We start from the raw sequence: 27,587 nt of genomic DNA on the forward strand, positions 1-27,587 counted from the left end.
CGGCTGCAGGGCTCCAGGGCAGGCGATTCCCAGCGGGCTCCCAGGCAGGGGTCTGCTGGTATAAATCAATCCCCATTCCTTCCTGGTATAAATCAATCCCCATTCCTTCCTGGAGCTGACGGGGAGCAGGCACGCACCTCCAGGAGCATGATGCTGCTCACCTCATGTTAGGCTCCTGTGAATGGAAGACACCTCCCTAGCTCTCTTCTTCTTTTCTCCTCCTCCCAACCTCTTTCGCCCTTGACATTTTAAAAGCCTGCTTGGGAAGCACCACCCCATTGCTTTCTCTGCAGGTGCGCAGGTCCTGCGTGGCTTGGAGCATGTTTGATAAAACCAGCTGGGTAAAGGCAATTTACAGAAGGAAAAAAACAAAAACAACCAAAAAAACCCAAAAAGAGCTTCAGATCTGATCTCTGTGCAGAGGGATAAGGATAAAGCAGCACAGCCACCCACCTGCGCCAGCCACAGCCACCACCAAGAGGAAAAGGCAGCATGTTTGCACACTTACATATCACTAGCCAGAAAAAAAAAAATAAAATCCACCAGCCCTCTACTTCATGCTTTCCATGCTTTGCTTTATATTCAGGCAGAGCACAGCGCGTTTCCTGGTGCTGCCGAGCCACAGCCCAGTGCATCAGCTGTTGCCATATCACAAGACACCTGTGGTTTTCCCCGTCTCCCGGGTGGCCTGGTGTTAGCTGAACATAATTAGATCTCAATTATCACCAGGAAAGTTTTGAGCCTCTTCCCAGCATGGCTCTACAGCTGGTCTTAGCGGAAGGCAGGCCTCCATCCCTTCAGTTGCCTTTGGGCAGAGCCGGTACCCTGGGCTGGGGCTCAGACGTGGCTGTTTGCAGGAGAGGGGGTTCTGCTATAAAAGGCCCTTGGAGCGATGCATCCCAAATGCGGACCTGGAGGAGCCCCCCACTAGCCCCGAAGCAGGCATCCACTGTCCCTGCAAGGGTACGGAGCCTGCACGGGCATACCGCACCCTGCGAGAGGGAAATGACTTGCACCCGTGCCTGGCTGTGCCAGCTCCAGCCCTTCCCGGTGCCAAGGCTGACTTCCAGCCCGGGGGTGCAGAGCCAGCCCTGCCTGCCTCGCTGGTGGCAACAGCTCCCGGGGGCAGTTTGCAGGATCAGAAACCCCACGGGCAGCCGGCACTGTGTGTGGATCACCATGTGCATGGGGAGCACCGGGGTGCTGCGTCCATGGCACACAGGGACCGGCAGTGCCGGGAGGGGAGGCCGCGATGTGCCAGGCACCTCTGGCTCTCACAAACCGCTGGATCTCCCCGCCGGTGTGGAGCTGGCAGCTGGCTCCTGAATTGCCCAGCTGCTTTTTCCCTGACCTCTGAGTCACCTTGAGCCATGCTGGCTGCAGGCGTTCGCTCTGCCGTGGGATGCTGTGAATACTAAGGAGACAGGATTGAAAATTCACCTCTGCGGCGGGGCTGGATTGGGGTCAGCACTGCCAGCGGGCACTGGGCAGCCGCAGCAGCCGTGCACACCCCAGAACTGGGCTGTGCTGTACGGGGGGGTGTTGGAGGGACCTGGAGGGACAGAGCCACATCCACAGCCCTTCTGGCTCCTTCACATTCCTGCTCCTGCTGTCTCCTCTGCTGGCTTGGGGCTCCCCTTTGCTGTCCCTCTCATCCCCGTTTAACCATTTTGGCCGAGCAGTGGCATGTTCCCATCTCCGGCAGCCCTGTCCTGCTCCCTCACCCTGCTCCGTCTCCCAGGCTCCCTCCCTCCCTCCTCTTTCCATTTCTTTCCAAGCCCTCAGTCTCTCCCCTCCAGCGCTCCTGCAGATTCATTGTGAATTTTGGCAGTGCTGTCTCTGACCTTGGCTGTCTCCCTCCTCTCTTCACTCCTGCGCTGGCAGCATAAATCTTGGCTGTCTCCATCTCTCCTCCCCTTCCCTTGGTGCCAGTGCCCAGGGATGGAGTGGCCCTTGCCAACCCCCAGCCCCATGCTCAGCCAGCTCAGGATCGGGCTGGGGAGGCTTTTGGGCAACCCACCCCATGCCCTCTAGCCCTCCAAAGGCCCGAGGCCATCTCCCAGCTCCCATCCAGCAAAGGCTGCGGGACCCAGGGGCAGCAGAGCGAAAGCAGCGACGTGTGCAGGATGCGTCCCTCCACCTCATCCATTGCAGGTGTCTTCTCGAGCATCTCTGCGGACGGGGGGGTGCAGGAGCAGCCCCCTGGGTGGCACGGAATCCTGATTCCATGGCAGAGCGCAGCACGGACCTGACCGCTATACCGGCTGCCTCTGTGCTCGCAGGCTCATCCCTCTCCGTGTATGAAGGCAGGTGGGAGCCGCAGCACGAGTGGCTCTGCCTCTGCCCCCCAAATCCCCAGCCTTGTGGGGGTCCCAGCTTCGGCACCCTGGGCACCCCTGGTGCATCATCAGCCGCAGGGCTTGGGTGCTCCAAAACAACCATGGCTCTGCTCAGGAGCAGACCGGCGGTGTTTCTGGTTTTCCCAGGGAATTTGGCAATGCTAGAGGCAGCAGTCCCCGGCGCTGGCGCATTCTCCTCCCGGCCCTGCTCCTGCCTGCCCGTCTGTTCGCAGGGATGTGCCCGCCTGCTCCAGATCCATCTTTTCCTGCTGATTCGGGACAATCTGTGTCCCGTGACCTACTTGTCTCCAAGCATCTTCTGCCTTCCTGTGGAGTGGGTTGGTACTAAAGCCTCTCTAAATGTGGTTAACGTGTCAGGATGCACTTACATTTATTTTTAATTCTGCTTCTTTCTTGGCCCACTTCTGGATGCGTCCCCAGGGACACTGTGCTGGGAAGCCTCTGCGTTTTGACACAGTGCACGGGAACAGCGAGCAGGCAGGTCGCAGCACGTACAACCTCCACTGCAAACTTAAAAAATAATAAAATCATGTGTATCCCTGCCCCTGACACAGCAAAAGGTGATGGGAGACCCCAGCCCACCCCACAGCCCCCCGCCCTGCTGCAGCTTGGTGACTGGAGGCACCACGGGTTGGATCCATTTTCGGGCAGTGCCAGTCAGCATCAGCCACGATGTGAGCACGTCGCAGCGGGGAACACAGGGAACCTGCAAACCCATTTTTGCTGAGCTAAACAAATAAAATAGATAGAAAACCTTCCCATGGCAAGCTGGAGGAAAATTTAAAAAAAAAGTGAGAAGATGGCTAAAAATTATCCAGAGGTTAATTTTTAACAGAAACTTTAGAGTGTAATGGGGGAGATGTTCAAGGAAGTATAATGTTGTCACCCATCATTGGGCAACAGTGGCAAAAGCCAAGCTGGCCTTGCTGGGACTGTGCCAGCACCAGTGCCTGGAAGGGTGCTGAGCCTGTCCAGCCCTCAGCCTGGCTCCCTCAGAAATTACAAATGCACCTCTTTTTTTGGTGTGTGCATCCCCCCTAAACTCTCTGAACCCCTTTGATCAGTTTTAGCTGTGTTTGACAAAGACTTCAGACAAAGTCCCTGCCTGTGTCATAAAACGGGTGGTAGGAGATTCCCATCTGCTGTCCCCATGCCGGAAAACATCCCGGCACCGTGGGTCGCGTGGAGCCCAACGCGACTGCAGAAGGACTCGCTGTGCAGGGGGACCAGGGTGCAGGGCACAGGGTGGGGGGTCAGGGCACCGGCCACGCGTCCCCGCAGTCCCAGCACTGCGAGCTCACCCAGTCCCGGCGGCAGCAGCAGCATCGGCACATCATCTGGTGCGATCGCGGGTGAGCTTGTGAAGATGCTGGAGGCATGTGAATGTGCTGAAGGGAATGGCAATGTGATGGACAAATCTTCCCGACAGCTTTCAGCAGCCCACCCGCTATCGCTCAGGATTTACGTCCACAACCCCATCTCCAGGCACAGCTCCAGACACAGAAATAGCACACGTCTTATTAACAAACGAGCTAAAAGTGTGCTACTGCCAGCAGGTCACTGCCGGGGCTCAGGCCCGGATCCAGTTTCAGGTCAGGGACAAGCGGAGTGCGGGTGCTAACACAAGTGCTCTGTGAAAAATGGAATAAATAGCGCGGTGAAAGGCGGGGGTGAAGGGGGGGCTCTGTGCCGCGGGACTGCGGTGGGACCGTGGCCACGGGGGCCAGCCCGGCTGGGGGAATGGCTCTGGGCAGCGAGCACCATCACGGACTCTTCTGTCCCAGGCTGGAGCATCTTGTGCCTGGCCCAAACCCAGGTCAAGCCCTGACCGTTTCCCTGGGGATTCGGGGACAGGCTTGGGCCTTACGGGGGGCTCTCGGCAGGCAGCCGGCCAGGCTGGAGCTCTCCCTGCTGCGTTCTGGGCTGGGAGCTGCAGGGACTTGGGATGCAGTCCCAGCGTCCCCAGCCCAGCTCTGCCCTGGGTCCCCAACGGGGTACAGCTGGTTGTGGGGTGCCCAGCCAGCACCCCACGGGCACGTCCCCCGGGCATGACCCCCGCTCTCCCCCGTGCAAAACCCACCGTGCTGCTCTGTCCTCTCCACCCGTGCCCCTTCCCACGCAGCCACCCCCCTCCCCTTCCACCCCCCCAACCCCGGGGTACCCACAGAAGGTGCTGGTGCTGTCGGGGGGTGCACGGAGGGTCCCCTGTTGCAGGCGGGGCGTGCACAGACGGTGCCGGTGTGCAACCGGGCGTGTGTGCGTGCGTGTGTGTGTGTGTGTGCGCACCGGCGGGGCCGGCAGCTCGGGGCACCCGCCGCCGCGGCTGCACCGGCACCGGCCCGGGGAACCGGGGACGCGGCGGGGGTAGGCAGCCCGGCGCGGGGTTTTTTTTTTTTTGGGGGGGGGGGAAGCAGCTCGGGGCGGGCACCGGCGGGGCGGGCAGACGGAGGCGGGACCGGAGAAGAGGGAGCGGAGCCCGGCGTGGGGACCGGGGCCCCGACCCGGTGCGGGGAGCGGGGAGGGGCTGGGTGCGGGGACCGGGGAGGTTCGTGCGCTCCGGGGGTACCGGAGGGGAGAGCCCGGCGGGGGAAACGGGGTCCGGGAGGGGCAGCCCGGCGGGGTCACAGGGACACGGGTCTCCGAGGGGGCCGGGGGGGGGGGGGTCAGCCCGGTTCGGGGAAGGCAGGTGCCTGGTCCGGGGATAAGGGAGCAGCCCGGTGCGGCGACCCGGGTCCGGGGAAGGGGGGAGAGCCCGGTGCGGGGACCCAGCCCCGGGGTTCGGGTAAGCGGGATTCCGGGCGAAGGAGCAACCCGGTTCGCGGACCTTGGGGTCGGGGCGGGTGGGGGGGTCGGCAGCCCGGTCCGGAGAAAGCGGCTCCGGGGGTGGGGGAAGAGCATCCCGGTGCGGGTCCGTCGCTCACCTCTGCCCCGCAGGCCGGCGGCGGCTCCATGGCGTCCCCGCGGGCGGCGGAGCTGCGGAGCCCGGGCGAGGCGGCGGCGGCGGCGGCGGCGGCGGGTGGGGGCGGCTCGGCGGGTCCCGGTGCGGGCCCGGGGCTGGCTCTGGCGCTGGGTTGCGCGTTGAGCGGGGCGGCACTGGTGGTGCTGGCGGGGGCCGTGCCGCGGGCGGCTCGTCCCGACCCGGCGGTACCGGCGAGGCAGATGGAGCGGTTGGAGGCGCGGGCGGCTCGGCTCCGCGCCCGCCTCGATCGCTGCACCGTAGCCGGGCTGGCGTTGCTGGCCCTGGGCGGGCTACTGCTCGCCGCCCTGCTGCTGGCCGCCGCCGCCGCCCGTCGCCGCGCCCGGGCCGCCCGCCGCACCGGTGGCACCTACGGCTCGGTACGCCTGAGGATGCGGAGGGTGTCGGCCGAGGGGACGCGGGCGCTGCTGGAGAACCAGCTCAGCCCCCCGTCCCAGCCCCCCGAGGGGCCGGGCTCCTAGCCCCGCATGCCCCGGGGACCCCGGGCTGCCCTGGGGACCCCACGCCGTCGGCAGAAGCGGGGGTCCCCTCGCCGCGCCCCGACACCGATGCCGTCCGCGGAGGCTTCGCCCGGCAGCCTTCGGCCACCTTCCTTGCCTTCCCGGATGCTTCACGGATGGGAGTCCGTCCGGCAGCACCGGAGCGATGTGGCTTTGGGATGCCCCGCCGGACTGCACGGCTTCTGCCCGGGTTGTTCCCCACCACGGGCATCGCGGCAGCACAGCCTTCGGACGCCCCGCTCGCCTCCCCGGCACCTTCCTGGATAGGGTCCTGCCCGCCAGCATCGGGGCAACGGCACCTTCGAGACGCCCGTGGGATTTCCGTGTCGTGGCCGGCCGCAGCCTCGGCTGGACGCAAGGCTGAGCTCCCCGCCGCAGCCGGCTCCTTCCCGGCAGCCAGGGCCTGGGGCCGGCTGCTCCTCTTTGGGATGGAGCTTCTCATTTTCTGCCATCAGTGACCTTTTTTAGCAATAGTTTCTTGTAAAACTCTGTGGTGTAGAGTTGGCGCTTGCACCGCTCTGGGCAGAAGAGAAGGAGACAGTGAGCGTGACCACCGGCCGTGCAGCGGGGTCCAGCCCCCTGCTGCCCCCCAGCCCTTGCACCCCACCAGCCCCACTCCGGAGAGCGGGATGAAGGCCAGACACACGCCCGCACCGTGCTGAGCGTCCCACTCCCACCAGCAACCCCGGAATGGCCTCCTCAAAAATCATGGTGCTCTGTCCGGAGGAGAGAGGACAATTCCCAACGCCTCGAAATGATGTGGTTCTTCTGTTCCCATGTTAGACAGGCAGCTCTGCCTGCTGGGGTGCCTGTGCGTGAGCCTTTGTGCTGATCGCAAGGGCCATTGTCTGCGGCGTGAAGGTAAAATTGCATCTCGGGAATTAAACATGAAGCATCATTAAAGCACAATGTTCTGTGGAAAGAAAAATCGGTATGAGCAGGATGCTGAGAAAGGGAAATAATTATCCCATAGGAAAATGCAGACCCACAAAAGGTGATGCTTGTCATGAACTGCCACCAGGTTTTAATCCATCCCATAAATTACTCGCTTCAAATGTTTCCAGGCAGAGACAAATCTCGCCAGACAGCCTGACACAAGATAAAAGTCATTTTTACATGCAGTGTGATTGCCTGGGTCAGGTTTTGTTTCAGGGCTTCCAGTGTCCCCCTTGGATGCTGGGCACAGCATCCTCTGCCCTGTGTTTTCATTTCTAGTGCTTTGCAGCCGGTTCATCCTGTTGCTGCGAAGGGCCACACATCCCTCTCTCCATCACCATGTCACCCATCCACACTCCATATTTATTTTAGGGTCCCGGCAAATGGCCTCACGCCCGCAGCCCTGGCACCCTGGCACCTTTCCCTGGGATTAAACCATGCTTGGGGCAAAATGGGCGGCTGTGCTCCACTGTCCCCCAAACAGGCATTGCCTCTCCCCACATCCCTGGGGTGAACGGCTGCGAGAAGAGCCTGCAGGGTCAAATGAAGGGCCCAAGCAGGGCAGGGAGAGCAAATGCTGTCATGGATGTCACGGAGGGGCTGATCCTGGGGCAGGGGGCCACACCGCAGGAGGAAGGGGAGGAAGGGGAGGAAGGCTCTTGTGCAGGGTCTGCTGGGGGAGTGCTGGGTATTCCCAAGGAGACTCCACTGGGAAAGGCAGAAGTCCCTCCAGCAACTCTCAGCGCTGCTCCTGCGAGCCTGGATTAGAAAATAAACCCATTAGAGGGAGAAATCATCCTCATCAATTTTTGTCATTTTAAATAACGTGGAAGAGGTCTCTCTAGGATGAAAGGCTGAGCCTGCTTGGAGGTTACATCTGCTAAGCACCTGCTTTATGTGGGTGTGAGAAATACTCCTGTGGGTTAGAGCATAAGGCTGCTCAAGAGATTCTATGCGAAGGGGCCATCGTTGTTTTGTCAGCGCGTTGCTGGGCTGTCCCTCGAGGACCTGCAGGACTGGGGGAAAGCCTCTCAATTGAGATAAATACGTTTAAAGTGAACAAAGTGCAGCAAGGAGGGAGCGCCATTAAAGAAGCTCCCCCATGAAGAGCTTCAGGGCTGGGAAATGTTTTTGTAGAGATCCCCGGGCTGAGGTGGAAGGTGGCTGCAGCGGGGGCACATGGAGCTGCTGGCAGCCCCGGAGCCACTCTGCTCCATGCCGCAGCCGGCTCCCCCACGGTTCCTCCCTGCATCGGCCTGGCTATCCCTTCATCGCTCCCAGCAGGTGTTGGGGAAGAGCAGCACAGCCAGCTTGAGGCACTGACCTGTGATGATTAATACGCAGGGCTGTATTTAGGAAACAATCAAAAATATTCCAGGCTGGTGAGAAAAATCTGGCTGGAAAAGGGGGACTGACACCACACAGCCCGGGTGGGATGAGGGTCATTGGCCCCTCAGCACAGGAGGGTCCGGGGGCTTCACCCACCCATGGGAATTAGGTGCTGCTGGGTGGGTCGGAGGCAGCTATGAGATACCCCAGAAAAAAGTTCCCCCACCCCATCCCCTGGAGGTGCAGTGAAACCAGCCCGATGGGAGAGCTTTTCACCCCTACGTGCCATTTCTGGATCCCCTTCAGTTTCCATGGCAGAAACCGGTTTTGCCGGAGGCAGCGGGGAGGTGCGGGATGGGCACTGGGGAGGAGCGGGTGGCACCATGCCTGGCGGTGAGGGGAAGGGTCCTGCTGAATGGGAGGGCACCGAGGGCAGCATGGCAGGCAGCAGATGCCCACCCAGGCCTCGCTGCCTTCCTGCAAAGCTGGGGACAACGGCAGCTGCCTCATGCTTTGCACAGCCGCACCACAGGCAGGTCGCCCCGACGCCACGGGGATGGGCAGCACAGCTACAGCGAGAAGTGCCGGGCAGGGCACGAGGTTGGCTTCCCTCTGGCAATGCCACTGCACCGGGCCATGGACTATATGGTGCAAGGGCAGGCAGCACATCCTCATCCCCCCGCTCAGCACAGAGATCTCCGCTTGTGCCAGGAGTGAGCAAAGAGGGAATGGCCCGGCATGCCTTTCCCAGTCCCGTATAACAGGGGCTGCTTTGTTTTCCTGTTGGTGCAATACACTTGCGTTCCCGGTACACAGGATCCTGGCGACGGAGCATCGTCTGCAGGGTAATTAGCAGCATCGGGGGCTCTGCCTCTGGGAGCGTGCGGGGCAGGTGCTGCTGGGCTGGGCAGGCTGGCAGATGGCCTGAAGGACTCTCCGGGGATCTCAAGCCATTACCAATAATCCAGCGTCTTTCTTCAAACATGACATGGAAGCGCCTCGCTGGTGCTGCGGGAGGAGGGAGGGCTGTGCCTGTGCCAAGACCGCACACGCCAGCCCCAGCCGCTCTTCACGGCCTCCCCATAAAATTAACTCGAGGTGTGTTGCTCGCTGTGCTCCCTTGCATGTTAATGCTTTCCGTCGCTTAGGTTAGCAGCAGCCGTGCCGGTGACACGCGGCGGGGGGCCTGGACTGTCCCTCTTGCTGGTGGGAGACCCGGCCCTTGCAGCCGCCGTGCTCAGCGTGATATGAGCCCGTAGCAGGGGGAGCTGCCCCCCAACCGTGCTCGGGGAATGGGGTCTGTGTCCAGCTGCCAGAAGAGGGTCCTTGCCTCCTTTCACCCCTTCTCTCCAGAGAGCAGACAGCACAGCCCTAAGAGCCTCAAGGGTCAGGCACAGGCCTGCAGCGGGCACGGCTCCATGCCGGGCACTCGCCCTCTTTGAAACCCCTCTCCTCTCCCACCTGCTCCCCCAGCTGCACAGCACCGTGCATCCGCTGGAGTTGAGCGCTGCAGACAAAAGATTGTTTATCAGGACCCAATGCAGCCTCTCCCAGCGCTTTCTCGCTTTAATTAGCCCCATCAAAGCCGGCTGCGTCTCTCCTTCCTGAAAGGTTGCAGAACATGATTAATTCAGGCGCAGAAAGCAGCCGCCTCCCGCAGAGGGGGGCCCCTCTGATAAGGCCAAAGCCGTTTCCTCTCCCCAAGCACCCTCCATCTCTCAACCCCATGCAACAAGGTCGGGGGCTCCTTTCTCCTGTGGCGAAGCTATGGATGGGCTCAGGTTGCCCCAGGAGCCGGAGGGGACAAGCAGGAGTGGCCTCACCAAGCCCTGGGTTTCTCTCCCCGTCATGGGCATCACCCGCTGCCGATCCCTGGGTCTGCAGGTGGGACTGTCCACCAAAAACCCCAGGGATGTTCAGTGGGGGTGACACATCCCCACCAGGTCTGGGCTTGACACCAGCTCCTGGGAACGTGGGGGTCCACATGCGAGCCCTGGGGAGATGCAGGGGATACTCCAGATGCCCCCAGTGCTCCATTTCTACAGACCATCCTCCCTGCTCCCACCTGCGTGCAGCCCAGGGTTACACGCCGTAACTCGGCTTTATTAGCTGCATTTGTAGGCAAAGGGGTTTTAAAAGGAAAAAGCCTTTGGGGAAAGGAGATAGACAAGGGGATCACTTCCTCCCTTTTTATTTATGCCAGCACGGCTGCATGCAGCGTACCGACGGCATTCAATACCCCAGAGAGCCAATTACCGCAAGGAGCGCAGCCAGAGCCAAGGCTGGGCTGCTCTCCACTTAATTTTCTTAATACAGTCACATCGTCTCGGAAAAGCGCTGCTGCTCAGGGGAAGGTACAAAGTGGGTTCCCAGCGTGAATCCTCCACCTCGGGGAGGGCAGGCACAGCCTGGGCAGAGCTTCAGGGCTTCCCTTTTCATGGCGGGGAGAAGGGGGCTGCAGCTGGGGGGGCCACCCCCAGCAAGCACCGACACAACAATGTTGTCAGGTTTTTATTTCGATCTCATGAACATCCTTCCAAGAAATCAAACCACGAGAAGAAAAAAATAGTATGAATCCCTGACAGGACAGACGAGCTGTGGCCCCAAAATTAACTGACCTGTGGGGAGCTGCGGGGAAGGGAGGAGGTTTCCAGAAAGAGGTCAGGAGCCTGAGCCACACAGATCTTTCCCATCCTCCCCGAGTTGTTTGGCAGAGTTCAGCCAGGCAGAGTTGCACCAGCCTCATGCAACAGGACTGATAGTAGCGTAACATGTTCCTATAAACCTCTTCTGCAAAGCAAATCCCACACCGGAGCCCCCTCTGCACGTTCCCAGGAGGGCCCCAGCTCAGTGCCAGGCTCAGCTCCGTCGTGCCTGGAGAGCCAATGCTGAACCCGTCAGGTCGTGCGGGTACCGAGCACCCTCCCTCCTACTCCAGCCCTGCGTGGTGCCTGGTGGGCAGCCCTCGCCACTTTGCCTGCAGGGCTTCACATGCACCCCAGGAATGAAAAACAACATGGCTGCTGGGGACAAAGGGGGCACAGTGGGGCCAGGAATTCAATATATGTCTCTTCTCGTGCACATTAAAGGCTTTACTGTTGGCGCTCTTTAAAGCCAGTGGGCATAGCCACGCAGAAGCTGGTCTCAGCCACTGCTGGGCGTCTGCCCATGGAGACCCTTCTAGCCCCTCACACTAATCCAACCTTTACTTGGATAAAGAGCAAGAAAGAAACCATCTCTGCATGTGAAGCCTGCTCCAGCTGCCGCCTTCAGCCAGGCTACTGCAGCACAGGAGCGGCAAGAAGCCAGCTCCCTCCTCAGCACGGACTGCTTCTGTAAGCCCAGCAGCAAAAGCGGTGCCACCCAGGAGAAGCAGAGGAGGAAAACCCATGGCATCCGGGCCATTCTCGGAGCACCGTGCTACACCCCACGCTGCCACCTCGCACAGGGCAGGACCACTTCAGCTGGGTGCAAATGGCCAAGCACCCTCAGAGGAGCACGGAAAGAAACACAGCTACTGCCTCCTCTTGTGTTCTGCACACAGGGAAACCTTTATAGCTGGTCTGACACAGGAAGGTGGCGCCGTGTGGGGAGAAGAAAAACGCTGCTGAAAAGACTGAAGTCCACCAAACGGGGAATGAAGTGGGGAAAGTGCCCCTGCCTCCCAGGAGACTGCTCTGGCCGCAGCCATGGGGTGACTCCTCACATGAACATGTCATCATAGCCTGGAGGGGGAAGGTGGTCGGGATCTGGCCTGGAAAGAAATTCAGAGCAGAGTCAAACCAGAAGTGAGACCTCAGTCTCGCAGCAACATGCACGAGCCAGGAGAGCAAGCTGGGGATACAAGGCACAGCCAAATACCTACCTGGATCTACCAGCCCCTAATGGGCCAAAGGGGTCAAATCTGGCGCCTGGTGGAACTGCTCCCGGGGGAAGCCGGCCTGGGATGCCTGACGATGGGTCAGTGCCAGGCTGCGGGAAGCCAGACCGGAGAGGATCCACGATCATCCCCCCACTCCGACCTCTGGGGAAAGGAAAGGCAGAGAAGGAGATGAGATGGGCACTGGTGAGAGGAGCAAAGCATGTCCCTGTGCCAAACCTCTGCTACAGGAACACCGAGCACAGGAATGCGGGGTTAAGCTTACACATGGCACGTGGGAAGGAAAGCACTCCTAACCCACCACAACACAGGCCAGGACAAGCCAGCGAGGCGAGCCCATGGCAGAAAGATAGAGAGCCCTTCATGTGTGTACATGTGCATGTGTAAGAGTGCTTGGGCACACCTGATCCTTGTCCCATGGCAGCTGCTGTCTGTGACAGGAGGGAACCCAAATGCATCACACTCTGCTCCTGCCCGGGGTGATCCCCGCCCTGCAGACCTGCCTGCATTATGCCACAACACAAGGTTAGGGGCAAGATGCAAATCATGGCTCATCATCATCCTAAGGTGGGAGTCTTAGAGCTGCAGAGACTGTGCCCAAGCCAGCAAACACGCAGGTCCGGGGCACTATGGTGCCAGCATACCCCAAAGCCTAGCTGGAGACAGGCACAGGGAAGCAACAGCCCTTGCCTGCCTGCCTTCCTCAGAGCCAAAGCCAAACCAGACACTCAGAGCAGCGGAAAGGCAGCTTCCCTCTTCCCCCAGTTTCCACAAGGAGCCATTCAGGGCATCAGTAATGGCTGGTAAGTTCCGCCGAGGAAGCATCAGACCCACTGGTCCTCGCTGCCGGCTCATCCTCCCGTTCCTGCTCTCTGCTCTCCCGGGCGAGCAGCATGTCCTGCCCTGTGCAGTGTCGCAAGAGCTCGTGGACCCAGCCGGGGCTCCCGCCAGCCTTTCCAAAAAGCTGCCTGGAAGTCATTTGCTGACCACGGTGGCTCCTCAGAGCTGCCCCACGCTGTGAGTGCCATTCCTCATGGTCGGCTTTGTGCAAACTCGGCTGGAGCCTCTGGACACCGCTGCCATCATACAAGTCATTAACAACCGTGCTAATGAGTTCCATTACGCCAGGCCGGCTGCCCAAAGTGCCCCGGGACAGCCAGGCCCCACGAGCATATGCCTGGGAGTCTGGGTCTCCCGCCCCAGCACTGGCAGGTGTCAGCACACAAATCTGCTTCCATTTAAAATCTTTTTTGTCATTTACAGAGAAACTTCTGATGAAGGGCTGGAGGCAGTGAGAGAAACAGGGTCCCCCCCCAACTGAACCCCTTCTCCTCATGCTATCAGGTTTCCTTCCAGCCACCCAGGCTCCAGGCCTCTCCTTCCAGCCGGGCATGACATTTTTAGCTGGCCCTTTTCTAGCCAAACCCACGGAGAACCAAGTCTTGCAAGAGGGGAAAAAATGCAATCCCCACAGGAGAGTGGTTCCAAAGAGGACTCCCCTGGGCCACAGGACGCTCTGTAATGACTCCAAGAGCTGGTTCTTGTCTGACTATGTGCTTTTAATTGGAATGGAAGTTGACAGGTTCTCCTTGCCTGACCAAGCCAAAGACCAAGAGATGTATCTGTGAAGATCAGTCCCCCAGACAGCCCTGCTTTTACCCAGCCTTTCTCTTGAGTGCTTCAGACAGCCGGGAGGCTCACAACCAGGACTCGAGAATTTTGTGGACTCGGCTTTAAGCCTCCCCTTCTCCAGACTGCTGGGCTGTAGACACAGCAGCTGGTAACATTTTAAATTAGAGGCTTACATTTACTTAACGACGTATTCAGCTTTGATTTACTGAAGGAATTACTGCATGTTAAATGAATACAAGCTGATTATTAAACAGACACAGATTGCAACCTATCATCTATGCAAGAGACGGGATCTTATTACGATATTAGAACCATATTGAGGTTTAGCAACTGTCAATTGGTCCCTTGCAATTTGCACTGAGTGACTGTCCCTTCACCGTCCGCACTTAGAGACACTTCACCGGACACCTGAGCCAGGCGGACTCCAGCTGCTCCAGAGAAGGTCTCCAGCAGCCCTGCACACCCCAAGGGCAGAGCAGAGGATGCTCCTTGGGCACACAAAGCATTACCTCTCCCAGCCATACTCACCCAAGAGGGTCCAGGTCTTCCCCACCAACAGCGAAGGGGCTCAAGGGGGAAGGCCTGAAACACAGAACACAGCGAGACATTCAGTGAAGGGGAGACTGGCTGCGTGGAGCAAGCAGGAGCGAGCATGCAGGCAGGGCAGTGCAGCCAGTGTGGTTGCTGGTGCTGTGCTCATGGGTGCTCTCCCATGGCAAGCACTGCAGCACCCAAAGGGCCCTGGGACCTGCAAGACCCTGCGTGAGTGGGCTGGCGTTGGGAGCCACCCCGTGCCCAGGACGCAGCATTCCCTGCTCCAGGGTGCAGCTGGGTGTGGACACCGGTGTGCGTGGCAGGCTTGCGGGAAGCTTGCTGAGATGAAGGGGGCCCTGCTGTTCCCACTGCTCCGGGCTGGAGCTGTCTGTGGACGTTGGGAGTTTCCATGCCAGGGGCTCCCTGAGCAGTGCTGGGCTAGGCCAGGCTCTCCAGCATGTCCCGGCTGGAGACACAATGACAGTCCTGCTTCCAGGAGTGCGAGGACAGTGGGGCAGTGAGCCTGCAGCCAGCTGTCACATCTCCTTGCCAATACTATGTGCTAATAACATGGTTTCAGAGCCGTGCCCAGCTCCAGCCTGTCTGCCCAGGCCTCCCTGAGGAGCATCACGCACCCTGAGCAGCCCTGAGCACCAGCAGACAGCAGTGGGGTTAAAGAACCAAGAGGTGACATGCAAGGCAGAAGCCACAGCCAGTCCCCAAGAGATGGCAGAGCCACCGCAGTGTCTCTGACTTCCAAAGGGGATTACAGCTTGTTGGGGGGAAGAGAGGGGGGAGCCTGCCTGCTTGCCATGTAGGAGGGATGGCTGGGCACGAAGGGCCAGGGAGGGATGGTGAAGTGAGTGCCATGTGTCCCCTTTCCACAGCTTTGCCAGCAAAGGGTTTCAAAGGGAAAGCAGGGTCAGGAGAGCAAGGAGGAGAGGTCTCTGCTCCCCGCAACACCTCCTGGGCCTTGCCACAAGCCCCAGCTGGGTGCAGCATCCTGGGAGGGCAGCTCTACCTGCCACAGCAGGCAGGAGGCTTAGAGGTAGCCCTGGTTCTATGCCAAGCAAAGGCAGAGCTCTGCACCCAGCACATGCCTTCTCCTCTCTGCCATGAGCAGAGACCCCACAGCTCTGCTAGAGCTCACATTATGAACTGACACCCAGTGCTCTGACGTCCCTCCCGGCAGCTGCTTGGCCCCATGACGGCACCGTCCTTCCCGTTGCTGTCCCTGCTCTGCCAGCTCCGGAGTCCTGACAGTCCCTCAGCCAGCACAGAGCAGGGCCTCCCTCCTTCCAACCTCACACCTTCCCCCCAGCCCTGTACGGTGCCCTCTCCCTCCTGGGTCTGTAGATCTCCAGCTATACCTCCAGGCAATGCCAAAGGAGCGTCAAACCAACACATAGCTCCAGAACAGGCCATCCCTCAGCGGGCAAACTAAATCAAACCCAAGCATTCAACCAACGAGGCTGAAACTGGCTGGGGAGGGTTTGGATCCTCTTCGCTCCCCATCTCACACGTGCAAGATAAGGACCAGAGGTGTAGTCTGGAAAGCTGTGCCAAGACCATGTCCCGTCTAGCAGAGGACCATCAGCAGCCACCCACTCTTTACTCACCAAGACGGTGCTCTTGTGCCTGCTGGCTGCCGGGGAGGGACCCTGAGGGGGTCGTAATCCCGGTGCAAGTCAGGATCCTTCTTCTCAGCCTCTGGCTCCTTTTTGGCCTTTTCTGCAGGGGGCCCAAGGGGAGTGATGATGCCTGAAGCAATCCTTGTCCTCAGCTCCTCGGTGTTCTTGTACACCCTGCAGGGAGGAGAGACAAGGCGGTGGGCTGGGGAGGCCACTGCACCTGGGCACGAGGTGCTGGACAGGCTGCGAGAGGTGTGGTGAGCAGACAGACAAGCCCAAAGCATCCCTGGCACAAAACATGTCCCCATCTGGCAGCACAGAGGGGATGGGAAAGGGTAACAGCACACAGTGGCACCAAAGCCCTCACCCCATTTAAGATGGCAGAGGTGCCACCCATCCCAAGGGACTCCCCTGTGCTGTGGCCACAACCCAACCAGTTTGCTCTGGAGGAAACCACAGCACATAGCACTGGTCTTTAGCAAGGCCACAGGGTGCCTGGGACATGCCTGAAACTGTAGCACCCTGGGCAGTGTCCACCCAGCACAGACAGGCAGGCAGTGCTCTGGAAATAAAAGTGTTGGGCTGGTCTGGCCCATTCCCAGGTGGGATGACTCTCCCCTGGGCTCCGACCCACCGTCCCACTGTTCCCTGAATCTCTCTTGCCTGCCAGCAGCACAGAGGGAGGCAGGACAGGGATCTCTGGCTGCATTTCAGGGCTGGCTGGCCTTCCCTTGGGGTTTGCACCGGGGAGGAAAGTCCTCCAGGCTCCTCCTAACCTGGTCTCTGCCCCCTGCCTATGCTGCTGGCACGTTTTCTCCTGCAGAAAATACCAGGGAACTGAGATTACTTGTGGAAATCGTCCAGGTGCTCTGGGTTGATGTAGTCGGCCACTGCCAAGGTCACATCTGCCACCTTCTGAGAACTGCGATCCTGGCAAAAGACAGGTAAAGCATAGAGTCAGCAGCCTGGCAGAGCTGGGAATGAGAGAAGGAGCAGGTATAACCACAGCCAGAGGCTTAGGACACAAGGAATGGGCTCACCTGCTTCCTGCCACATCCCTGTGCTGTGCCCGAATCCCCAGGAGCAAACTCTGATGTACAGCAAGGCTATCCCTGCTCCCTCCCCCAATCTGGGCTGCAAAGGGTGAAAGACTGAGCAAAAACAACCCAGGCAGGTGCTTGCTGGGCACATGGGGCAACTCCTGGGCCAGAGTGCACATGGCAAACTGCATCACTGCCCCAATGCAGCCAGCGTTTGACGAGCTTCACACTGGGCCATGTCTTCTGCCACACAGGCAGCCCCTAACACCCCCTGGGTCTGCCCCATCCTGAGGGACAAACGCCGCCGCAACGTAGAACAAGTGACAGAAAAAAATTAAGAAATGGACTCTGCTGTTCTTTGCAGCCGCTGCTCCCAAAGAACTCAAACCCGCAGGAACCAGCATGGGTGCTCACCATGACATTGAGGATCATACTGTCTTCCACCATGATGGCCTTCAGCAGCAGTTCACGGGCATCGTCTGTGGACTTGTAGCGCAGTGTATACACCTCCTTGTTGCCTTCCCAGCCGGCAGGCAGCAGCTCAGACTTCCTTTCATCAGGACCTGGCTGCAACAGAACAGACGTGCTGCTGAGACCCTGCCCACGAGCCCAGCACACTGCAGGGCTGGTGGGACCTGTCTTGGCTGCATAGAGAGATCCAGGAGGGGATCTAGGTCTCTGGGAGGGGATCTCTCAGTGCCTTCCAGGTTTTGACTGCAGGAGCAGGGGTTTATTTTCCTACAGGCTGGCCCTGCCTGCTTGCCAGCCTCCCACAGGGTCCCTGCGCTGGAACAGGAGGGATAAAACCACTCTTTGCTGAACAGGAGGAGATAACAAAGACCCAGACGGGGGGATGATGCTCTTCCCTGCCTGGCACCTCTCAGCTCCCCAGCACAGGACAGAGCTATCTGGGGTTGGGGGGGGAAGGCTGGCGTCCTGTTTGTCCAGCCCCACAGCGGTACTGCCGGGGGTCACTGCCCCACACTGTCCCCTCCTCTAGTACTGCGGGGTTTCTCCACTAAACCAGTGCCTTGCACCCCCACCCCTGCCCCCCCAGCACCACACCAGGCACCTCCCAATGCCCCCCAGCACCGCACCGGGCTCCCAACCCACTAGACCCCTGCCACAGCACTGGCTCCAGCACCAAACTGGCCCTCTCCCTGCTATTGTGCCAGCGCCCCCCCCCCCCCCCCCCCCCCTCAGCACTGGGACCCCCCGCACCTCCCCAACGCCGCACTGACTCCCGCAGCACTGGGACCCCCCCCAAGCAGCACTTAGGCCCCTCAGACCCCGCACCGGCCCGGTTTCGCCCGACATCCCCGGCGCCGCACGGCTTCCCCCCGCCCCCCCCGCGCCTCCACCGGCAGCGGGCGCCGGGCTCGGGCGAGCGGCGCTAGGAAAGGCCGGGGCTCGGCCGCGGCCTACCGCGGCGGAGGAGCCCGGCCCGGCCCGGCCCGGCTCGTACCTGGTCGCCGGCGCCGAGGCAGCGGTAACCGTGCCGGACCAGCTCCCAGTGAACTCCGCAGATCAGCGCGTCCTGCGGGCGGGAGATGGCGGCCAGCGCCCAGGCGTACAGCGGCTCTAGCCCCGCCATGGCCGCACCGTAACGAGCAGGCTCGGCCGGGCCGGGTCCAGCCGCGGGGCAGGGTGGGGGGGAAGCCGGCCAGACAAGGCCCCAAACGCCGTGCCCGGGGAGCGGAGAGCCGTACCGGGCTAAGGCCGGGGCGGAGCCGGGCCGCCCTTCACTAGAGGGCCCCCGTCCGCTGCGCAAGGCCCCGGCCTGCCGACACCGAGGGCCGGGCCGGGGGCTCCGGTCGCCGCGGGCGGCTGGGGGGGGGGGCGAGCCGGGGAGGGATTTTCCTCTCACCCCCGGGAGAAATTTAATGTTTCTTCCCACAGTGGGAGAGAAGGGTCTCGCCGAGGTGTGGGGGGGTGTCCCTGCCCACTGCCACCCCCTGCGTGGGGCTGGCAGCCTGTGGGTTAGGGTCTCCCCGACCCTCCCTGTCCCTGTCCCTCTCTCCCTGTCCCTGTCCCTCTCCCTGTCCCTCTCCCTCTCCCTGGCTCTTCCTCGGCACTTAGAAAAGCGTCAGAGCCTGTGGCAGGGTCTGTGTGCGCTGCCGGAGCGAGCCTTTCCACCGTGAGCAAAGTGCCAAATGGCCATCGGATGGGTCTATTTCATTCCTTCCCCAGCTCCTTTCTCTGGGCCACAGTGTTTGTAACGCCTAAATTCTATTAAACTTGCCACTTAAAGGTACTTTAGGAGCTTTATTTTCCCTGCCCCTGCGCCGGACCTGATGTCCTCGGTGCGGCTGGCCCGAGGCTGGGGCTGGGGATGAAGCAGCCCCACGCCAGGGAACACCATCGTCTGCCGCTTTCCCAATCCGAGCTCCAGCTCCTCAGGGACGCTCATCTTGACTTCGTTATGCGTCAATTAATTAACTCGCACTGTTCGCTCTTTCCATTTCCCCTTCAAGAAGTCACTGAGGCTGAACAATCAACCGCAGACCGGCAGGCCTGCCTGCCCAGCAGCCCCCGCGGCTCGGCACTGCCCGTTCGCACGAATCATCGCCGCGCTGGCCGGGGAGCTGCCGCAACTCCCGCTATTCCCCTCGCCAATCCCGGCTCTGTGGAATATGGCCGGAGCTTGAAAGCCGAGAGAGCTGTGCTGGACTCGGCAGGAAAGCTACCGCTGTTTTTTCCACGGGGCCGGGATTTCAGCGCGGGAGCTTCACGAGGGAGGCATCGGATGGGGATACAATGAGAACAGCAGGAAATGCCTCAGCCGGAGCTTTTCCAGCGCTGAGCTTGTGATTCACAGCAGCAGGCAGCGTTTCCGCCCCACGGCTCGCTCCCGGCGGGCAGCAGCCGCGGTTGCAGGCTTTGACGGCATCCACATTTCACTTTCCCGGCACAGCCCGTCCCTGGGTGGGCGAGGCGGATACCGGTAGCTTCATTCGAATGCCCCCTCCTGAGGCAGAATTTGAAATCGTGGGTCTCCCTCCAGAAACGTGATCCTAAATCCTGTATCCCAGCGCCGCTAAGGGGCTTCCCCCGCCTGCCTGCGGACCCGGTGCAGGTGCTGGAGCACGTGGGTGTTTGGGATCAGCGTCCATGGGAGCCGGCGGTGCCTCGGTGGGGCGAGAGGCAGCAGAAATCACACAAAAGCTATGCTGAGCGCTTACCGAGCTTTCGTTTTTCCACCCAACTCGCTGCCATCTCTGTTCACCCACCATCTGCTGTCCACCCTCTCACCCATCACCACACACTCCCATCCAACCATCGGCCTGTCCTCCTGCGGCCTCACCAACGTGTCCATCCTTAATTTCTTTTCCCTTCCCCATGTCGTGCCAGCTGCCTCGGACCACACACAAGGAGCGACTTTTGGTGCCGAGTTCCCCCTGGCCCGAGCAGCCCCTCCACGAACACGGCATGGGGTAAAGTGGGATGCCTCCACGCCGCCCCTCGCCACGGGACCCTCCTGGGAGCCGGGCCCCCGCCGTACCTGAGCCCGCGGCCCCCGGGGCTGGCTGTCGCTACATCAAAGCCGCCTTTCCAGCGCCCGCGGTGCCACGCCGCGCCGGCCCGCGTCGCCTGGCTCCCCGTCGGCTCCCTCCTCTGCTCCAGCGTCTCACTCGCTCTGTGGCTCGTTGATGATGAAAACCACTGGCCACATGAAAGCAGCTCCCCTAATGCGAGTTAGGGGCCTGCAAGCTATGTGGGAGGTAGCGGACAGCACAGCCCTGACTGGGATGCAGCGGCCAAGTCATTAACGAGGTGACAAGGATTGCAGAGCCGGCTCATTAGTGCTGCAAGGCAAGTGCGTCACGTTGGCTGCTGGGCACGCCGGTGCCATCGTCGGAGCAGCCGCATCCTCTTTGTGGGCTGCCGGAGCAAAGCCGGGAGTGGGAGCAATGCTGCAAGAGTTGAGCGAAGCCCCCGGAGCAGCCAGCGCCCCGGATGCCTTGCCTGTGTTTGTGAGAATTCCTGCCCAGCGTTTGCACCAACCATCCTGCCCATGGAAATGCAGGGGAAGCTGCACCTGGCCGTTTCTCTCCCTCTTTTACCCGGGAACAGGATCCGTGGGGCCGTGCATCTCGTGGAGAGCTGCTCCGCGCAGGAACGGGGCCAGGGGCGATGTCCCAGGGGAGGCGGTGGTTGGAGCCGTCCCGGCAGGGCAGTGATGCTCGGAGCAGGTAGAGGGATGCATTCAGCCGGGGTCACCTCCGTCACACAAACCACAGCCTCCCCTGACCTTCATACTTTCCCGCTGCCTCACTGCTCCCGGTGGATGCGCCCACTGCAGTGTCATAACAAGCAGAAGAGGAAACAGATTTCCCAATCGCCCGCCCCGCTGGCAGCCCATGAGCCTTCCATGCTGGGAATGGCAGCCGGCACAGTCGGGGCAACTGGCTCATTCCCGTGCCGTGCCACGTGCACCAGGTATGACCCAGGGCCCTGCAGGAGAAGGCAGGGAGGGGCCGTGGATAATCCCTGGCTGATGTTCAGGTGTCGCAGGCTGCTGCTGTTTGAGACCATCGTCCCTTCCTTGGGATCAGCTCGCTGTTGCTCCTTTCCCATCGATGGGAAAAGCCCACGCGCATCACTTGGCCCCGGGGTGAGCAGGGTCAGGTGCCAGAGGATGGCACCACCGTGTTTCCTACTGGGCTGCCCACGCTGCTCTGTGCTGGCAGTGCTGCTCTGTGCTGGCAGTGTTTTCCCAGCACACAGCTGGAGGGAAGGACGGGATCCCTGCTGCAGAGCAGGGAGAGCTATCAGCGCTGGGGCAGCCTCCTCCACGCTCCGCTCAGCCACCCAAAGCTTACTGGCACGTAAGGAGCCATCTGAAGGTGACCGAAATTGCCGTGCAGAGGGACGTTGGGTGGGACAGGGCATCAGTGGCTCCTGGAACAGGCTTCACCCCTCGCTTTCATGGGGCTCCCGTCATTGCCTTGAGAGGGGAGGTAGTCACTCTGTGAAAATTTGGCCTCCTCTTCATTTCCCCCAAATTCAATTCCAGGGAAAGATGACACTGAGGCAGGAGAAAGGGGGTTTTTCTCCGGGGAAGAAATTCAAACCACATGCAGGCAGGCTCGCCGCAGTAGCAGGAGGAGGGACTAGGGCTGCAAGAGAGCAGGCTCTCAGGAGCGAGGCCAAACGTAAAGTCAATTAGCGCTTTCAGGACTCTGAACATGCTTGAGTGCTGTGCTTCGAGCAGGCATAATCCCTGTCGGAGGGAGGCTGCCAATAGGGTTTGAAAATAATGAGGAAGCCCAGAACCCCAGTGCTTCCCAGAAAAGCCTGTTAGCTCTGCGGTGGAAACCTTGCTTGCAGGGAGCGCGTCGCACAAACACAGTCGTGACTCATCAACTGGATGGAGCTAAACTCAATTTTTCGGAGGTCAACACGCTCGAGTCCTAACGAGCCTTGCCCTCAGTGGGGCTCCTGCGCTCCCTTTGCCTGCTTTAATTCAGGGAATACCCAACACGCCTGAGAGTAACAGGGGCTGGTTTCATGGGACGTGTGTCCTCCAGAGATACCACCACCTCCCTAAGGGTCGGTGCCAATGGGGAAACTGAGGCACAGAGCGCTCGAACCACCTGAGCCAGTGGCTCGCGGGGCAGCAGCAACCTCGGTGCCCTGACCCGCCGCCCCCGGCCGGAGCCTGCACCCCACCATCCCCATCCCTGCAGCCCGGGTGAACGCTGCCGTGCCCCCCGCTGCTCTCGGGGGACCTCGGCCGTGAATCCGAACGGCCTAGGACAGCCTTGGAGGAACAAAACAAGACAATCAATCACCCTTGCTTCACTCCCACCCCAGTCTGCCAGGCTGAGCCGGGTTGCATTGTGCGGAGCCGGAGGGAACTCCACATCAAAGCGGGGACCAGCTGGCTGCCGGGTCGCCCCAGTGCCCAGACGGGCAGCGCCCTGCCCACGAGCTGCCTGTCTGCGCTGCCCGCTCGGGCTCTGCCTCCACTCGCCACCCCCGGGGCCAGGCGGAGAAACTGGGATGCAATCCTGTTCCCCGCTCGGGGTACGGCGGGAGATGCCCGAGGCCGCATCGGCTGCGGAGATCATCAAAGGTGGGGGCAAGCGGATGCCGCCCTTGGGGCCGGGACCCCACGGAACCATCCTGGGGCTGGCAGCACCTTCCCTCTGTGGGGGCGAGGAGGAGGCATGACACGAGGAAGAAGAGCCAGTCCCCATCCCGAGCTTGTCCCGGAGCGCTTCAGAGGCTGTGCGAAGCCCGCGGAGCCGCGGGGACGGCACAGCCTGCTCCCGCTATCCTCACAAGACCCTTTCCTTTGCAGTTCCTTCCATGACACATGGCGGTCGCTTCCCCCGGGCTGCTGCCCCGGCGCTGCTGCAGACAGTACATTCATTTTTGGATGTCGTTTGCAGTTCCCCAGCGTTTCTCCCCATCCCAGGCACGCACGGATGGTATGAGGCAATGTTCTCGGGGAGTATCAGCTTCCCGGCGCAGTGCTGTTGGGTAAGCGCTCGCCTTTCTTCTGAGGAGCTGGTGGCGAATATCCCCCAACGAAACCGGCCCGATGTGCTGCCCGGTGGAGCTGGGGAAGGTGAAGGGGGAGCAGGGGGTCCGGCCATCGTGGGTTGGGCTGGGCCAGGCCATGGTAAGCCAGCGAGGTCGGCTGTTTGGGATAGGGGGTGTGGGCAAGAGAGAGCACCCAAATCCCCCTGGAGCAGTGCCCATGTGCGGGTGCAGCAGTGCAACAGCAGTTTGGGTGCAAACCCCAAATATCCCCTATTTCCCCACTAGCAGATGGTCGGGGTGGCTCTGCCCTGTGACCCATGGCACGGGACAGAGCGGGGAGGACCACGTCTCTGCATGCAGGCAGCCAGCCTGAGCCCCAGCGCCCGCATCGACCAGCCCCGCACAGCACAGCCCCCTCCTACACCCCAAAATAGATCCGTGCCCTGCTCCAGCCCCACGCCGGTGCTCACTACGAGGCCACCGATGCTGCAGCATCACAGATGCAGCTGGGAAAGAGCCATCGGGGTATCTGGAGAGCAGTGACCTGCCAGCGGTACTGGCAGCCCAGAGACCCCGAGCGCTGTCGGGGAGGGGACAGAGGCTGCAAAATCCCATTGCAAGGTGGGTTTATCATCTGGGTTGAGGGCGGGATGGTGTTGCAGCCTGTGTCTCCGGGCATTCACCCTCCCCGAGGGCACGAGGACTGTGTGTGTAGTGCTGGGGGAGCACCTCCTGCCATTGCAGCCTGTGGTTCACACGTGCCCGTAGTAGGTAACAATTGACATTTTTTCCAGTTCGCTAATAAGACACAGAATAAAAGTCACTAACATGCGAGGCTGGGTGTTTAAAGGGAAAATTCTCCTCCAGGTGCCAGGTTTATTAAAAGAAGGGGAAAAAAACAAGGGGGAGAGGCAGGGCCACAAGCTGGACAAAGAACATATGGGGAAAGAGATGCCTTTGTGGGGTTGGACGGTGTCGGGTGCGTGTGGGGGAGCGGCGAGGATGGGGGCTGCAGTAACCCCCCACATCCCTAAGCCACCGGGACCCCAGAGTGCTGGGTGGCCCCTGGGAAGCCACGCTCTGGGCATTGCTGTGAAGCAGGAGGTCCCTAGCTCACCCTGCGTGCCCAGAGCATCCTCCAGTGGGGCTGACACCCTGGCAGGGCTGGTCCGCATCCTTCGAAGGTTTCCCCATTAACTGGTAGGAAACTGCCCTGAACTGGGCAGGATCCAGGCTGATAAAGCAGGACACGCTCTCAGCATCGCTGCCAGAGCTGGAGCTGCTGGGACACAAGGAAGACACGCTCAGCCAGGGGCCATGGTTTGACGTGATACTCGGGGCAGCAAAACCCCCTGGCTCCTGCAAGCTGTCCCCAGGGGAGCAGGGACCCTCGGCAGTGTGGGGCGGCGAGGCTGGGGGTGGCAGAGCTGTGGCCCCCGGCCCCCGCGCCACCCACCTCCGCCGGGTGCCTGCACACAGGCGCGGCATTTGCACTTACATATGTAAAGCATTAGGATTTGTTTAGAAGCCCTTTATTGTCATATTTTGTTCTTTATTTCCTACAAATTAAATTTGCTGAGGGATATGTGCGGATTGTGAAATTATTTTGAGAATAGTTCCTCTGGGTTTTTTAATTTCCTTTGTATTAAATTTTTACAGTGTTTAAAAGACTATGAAAAATTTTAAATAAAAAAAAGTAGGACAAAATCCCAGGGAGGAAAGGAGAAGAGCCCGAGAAGGGGACCAGCTGCGGGCTGGCACTGGGACCAGCTGCTGCCAACTCTGTTATCGCAGGCGCCGGGGACGGTCTGGCACAGATGCCCCCCTCCTGCTCCCCCTCCGTCCTGGCCCTGCCACGCACCGGGGAACCGGGGCTGGGAGAGATGCAGCCGGCTGCCCCGAAGCTGGTGCCGGAGCGGGACCTGCCATCTTCCAAGGACTGGGCGGCCGCGGCTGTTCCCACCAGATGCGCGGCTCAGCCTTTCCCTTTCCTTTGCTCCTGGTGCCAGATCGGGGCAGGGATCCCTCGCACGAGGCCGTGGGGGCTCCGCCGACCCCCCGCCTGCGTTTCCAACCCAGAGCGATTGTTTGGTGCAGACATGAAAGCCCGCGGCCAGGCTATCTGAAGCCACCCTCCCCTGCGAGCAATTTCCAACGCGATAATCTTCTCAATTATTCCCCTGAGCTGCAACTGCTGCAGAAAGCCAAGCTGCCCCCGTGAAGGGCTCCACATCTTGGAAACATTAGGGACCCCTTTCGCTGCCGGGGCGCGCGGCGTCGCAGCGATGGCCGGCCGGGAGCCACCCTCCCACCCCTCCGTCCCCTGCGCTGGGTGTTTCCAGCTCATTAAAATCGCAGACACATTTTTCATCTCTTTATTTCTACCACTGTCATCGTCATTGTTTCAGGCTGGTGCAAATTGGGAACTGGCCGTGCACTGACGCTGCTGCTCCGCTCCACCCGGCAGCCGCCCTTGTCCCCAGGATGGGCAGGAGGCCCCCGCTCCGGGGATGGGGATCGGGATCGGGATGGCACCGACCTTCTGCCGCTGTTCCCCTTCTGCACCCAGGTCCATGGCACTGCCCAGCGTGGGACCCCCGGCACACCGCCTCCAAACTCTTTCCGACGTGGCTTCCCCTCCGCAGCCTGCCCGTGGGGTGCACGGCTCAGCCGGGGGCAGGAGGAGGGTGCAGTGCTGGTGGGAAGGGTGCCGGGGTTGTGCCGGTGTCCGGCAAAGGTCTGGGTTGAGCCCCTGCTGCCGGCCAGGGGCAGGGGGAACGGAGGTCTCGGTGTAATTGCAGGACCCCCCAGTGTTTCCGAGGGGCTCCAGGGGCTCAGCGGCACCGGGGATGGGGGCTGAAGGCTGCGGGAAACTCAAAAACAGGGCAGCAGCATCCCTGGGCTCGAGGGAGCAGGGACAAGGACTCCCCTTCGTTATGCACCGGTCCCCAACAGTGCCAGGGCACCCGTTCCCGGGCGAGGGGCCTCGGTCTTGCCGTTCTGTTCCCCATTCCGGCATCGGTTTGTGCCTCTCCGGCACAGCGCGGCAGAGGGGAGGGAGCGGCTGGGCTCCTCCCAGCTCTGTGGGAGCGAACGGGTGGCTGATGTGGAAAATAATTATGCGATAGGTTTTCTCCATTAATAACGAGGAAAGGGAAGAATTCAGTGAATGTGTAACTTCGATCGAGAGCAAGAAGATGCCAGGGCTGCACATGACAAAGTTGTCCAGCGCAGTAGGATGCTACTGGAGAACCAGCAGCACAGTCCAACTGGGAAGAATGACAGGGTGTTTGAATAAGCTGGGAACAGCACAGCCTTCCAGGGCTGCGGGGAGGCAGGGAGGCAGGGATGGAGGGATGCAGGGATGGAGGGATGCAGGCATGTGGGGATGCAGAGATGCAGGGATGAGGGGATGCAGGGATGCAAGCCCCAACCTGATGGTCCCTCTGCCCACCACATCCCTCTGCACACGCAGCCCCTCTCCCCAGCCCCAGCGTGCTGAGGCCTCCTCAGCTCAGCACAGCTCAGCTCAGCTCCTCTGGCCCCGCTGGGGAACTTGGCAAAATGAAGGGAGAGGATTGCCGAGCAGAGCAGAGCCCAGCTCTTCATCTGTTCTAGGAAAAGAGAGGCCACACCAAGAACTTTCTGAAATTCATTCCTGAATCCTTGGCTGAAAGTCGCTGCCTCTTTGCCGAGGCATTTAGACCCTGGCAGCGCTGGGGCTCAAGACCCGGCCCGGCCATGCTGTCCTGCCCCTTCCCAGCATCCTGGTTTAGGGAGCTGGAGCCCTTGCCATGGCTTGGTTTCCCTGGCCCATGCACCTCTGCAGGTATTCAGGCACAGACCCGCCCCTGCCAGGCACCTCCTGGCCCCTTTTTGTCACCAGAGACGCAGGGTGGTGGCTTCTCTGGGCCAAGGGACCCCCAGCATCCCTCTCCCCGCCATGCACTGGCAAATTCCTTTCACGTGAATGGGAAACATGAGTTCTCCTCTTTGTTTTTTTCAGGAAAAAAATATGTTTAAAAAAAAAATATCAAATCAAATCCTATTTGTTCGTGGTCTCAGTGGTCTCCAGTTGTGTGGTTGAGTCTGGAACTCAATGCGATGCCATTGGGATGTCCATGGGCTGTGCACACCCCAAACCTGCTGCAAACCTGGGCACACGTGGGGACAGATGGACATCGCCGTGTCTCCACTGAAACTGGGAGCGATGGAGCCAGAGTGGATTCGGCTCATGGAGCCGTTGCTAGCCCCGCTCCAGCCGGGCTGGCTGGAA

At 60.7% G+C, this 27,587-nt stretch overlaps 2 protein-coding genes and 1 long non-coding RNA gene across 3 annotated transcripts; 1 reads left to right on the forward strand and 2 right to left on the reverse strand.

The window, feature by feature from the left end:
• Positions 1-88: 88 nt before the first annotated feature.
• LOC126045881 (uncharacterized) lies at positions 89-4,092 on the reverse strand. Its single transcript, XR_007508160.1, has 3 exons — positions 3,662-4,092; positions 2,729-2,870; positions 89-337 (listed from the first exon to the last, which is right to left on the reverse strand). It is a non-coding gene; the product is annotated as an uncharacterized LOC126045881 (long non-coding RNA).
• A 721-nt stretch (positions 4,093-4,813) lies between these two features.
• TMEM74B (transmembrane protein 74B) lies at positions 4,814-7,214 on the forward strand. Its single transcript, XM_049817502.1, has 2 exons — positions 4,814-4,864; positions 5,295-7,214. Exon 2 carries the CDS (start codon positions 5,310-5,312, stop codon positions 5,796-5,798), a length of 489 nt encoding a protein of 162 aa, XP_049673459.1. The 5' UTR covers positions 4,814-4,864; positions 5,295-5,309; the 3' UTR covers positions 5,799-7,214.
• Positions 7,215-10,502: 3,288 nt separating this feature from the next.
• PSMF1 (proteasome inhibitor subunit 1) lies at positions 10,503-18,571 on the reverse strand. The gene is made up of 7 exons (XM_049817482.1): positions 18,285-18,571; positions 17,234-17,386; positions 16,627-16,709; positions 15,768-15,953; positions 14,143-14,196; positions 11,968-12,126; positions 10,503-11,856 (listed from the first exon to the last, which is right to left on the reverse strand). The coding sequence occupies exons 1-7, from the start codon at positions 18,411-18,413 to the stop codon at positions 11,805-11,807; spliced, it is 816 nt and encodes a 271-aa protein (XP_049673439.1). The 5' UTR covers positions 18,414-18,571; the 3' UTR covers positions 10,503-11,804.
• Between the last annotated feature and the right edge of the window lie 9,016 nt (positions 18,572-27,587).

This window comes from Accipiter gentilis, chromosome 14 (assembly GCF_929443795.1).
Source record: "Accipiter gentilis chromosome 14, bAccGen1.1, whole genome shotgun sequence".
In the NCBI taxonomy this organism is placed as follows: domain Eukaryota; kingdom Metazoa; phylum Chordata; class Aves; order Accipitriformes; family Accipitridae; genus Astur; species Astur gentilis.

Coding starts and splice junctions, on each gene's coding strand:
- TMEM74B (XM_049817502.1), top strand. CDS start 5,310: ATGGCGTCCCCGCGGGCGGCGGAGCTGCGGAGCCCGGGCGAGGCGGCG.
- PSMF1 (XM_049817482.1), bottom strand. CDS start 18,413: ATGGCGGGGCTAGAGCCGCTGTACGCCTGGGCGCTGGCCGCCATCTCC. Junction 17,387..18,284: donor GCCTCGGCGCCGGCGACCAG/GTACGAGCCGGG, acceptor GTTCTGTTGCAG/CCAGGTCCTGATGAAAGGAA. Junction 15,954..16,626: donor CACCTGGACGATTTCCACAA/GTAATCTCAGTT, acceptor TCCTCCCTGCAG/GGTGTACAAGAACACCGAGG.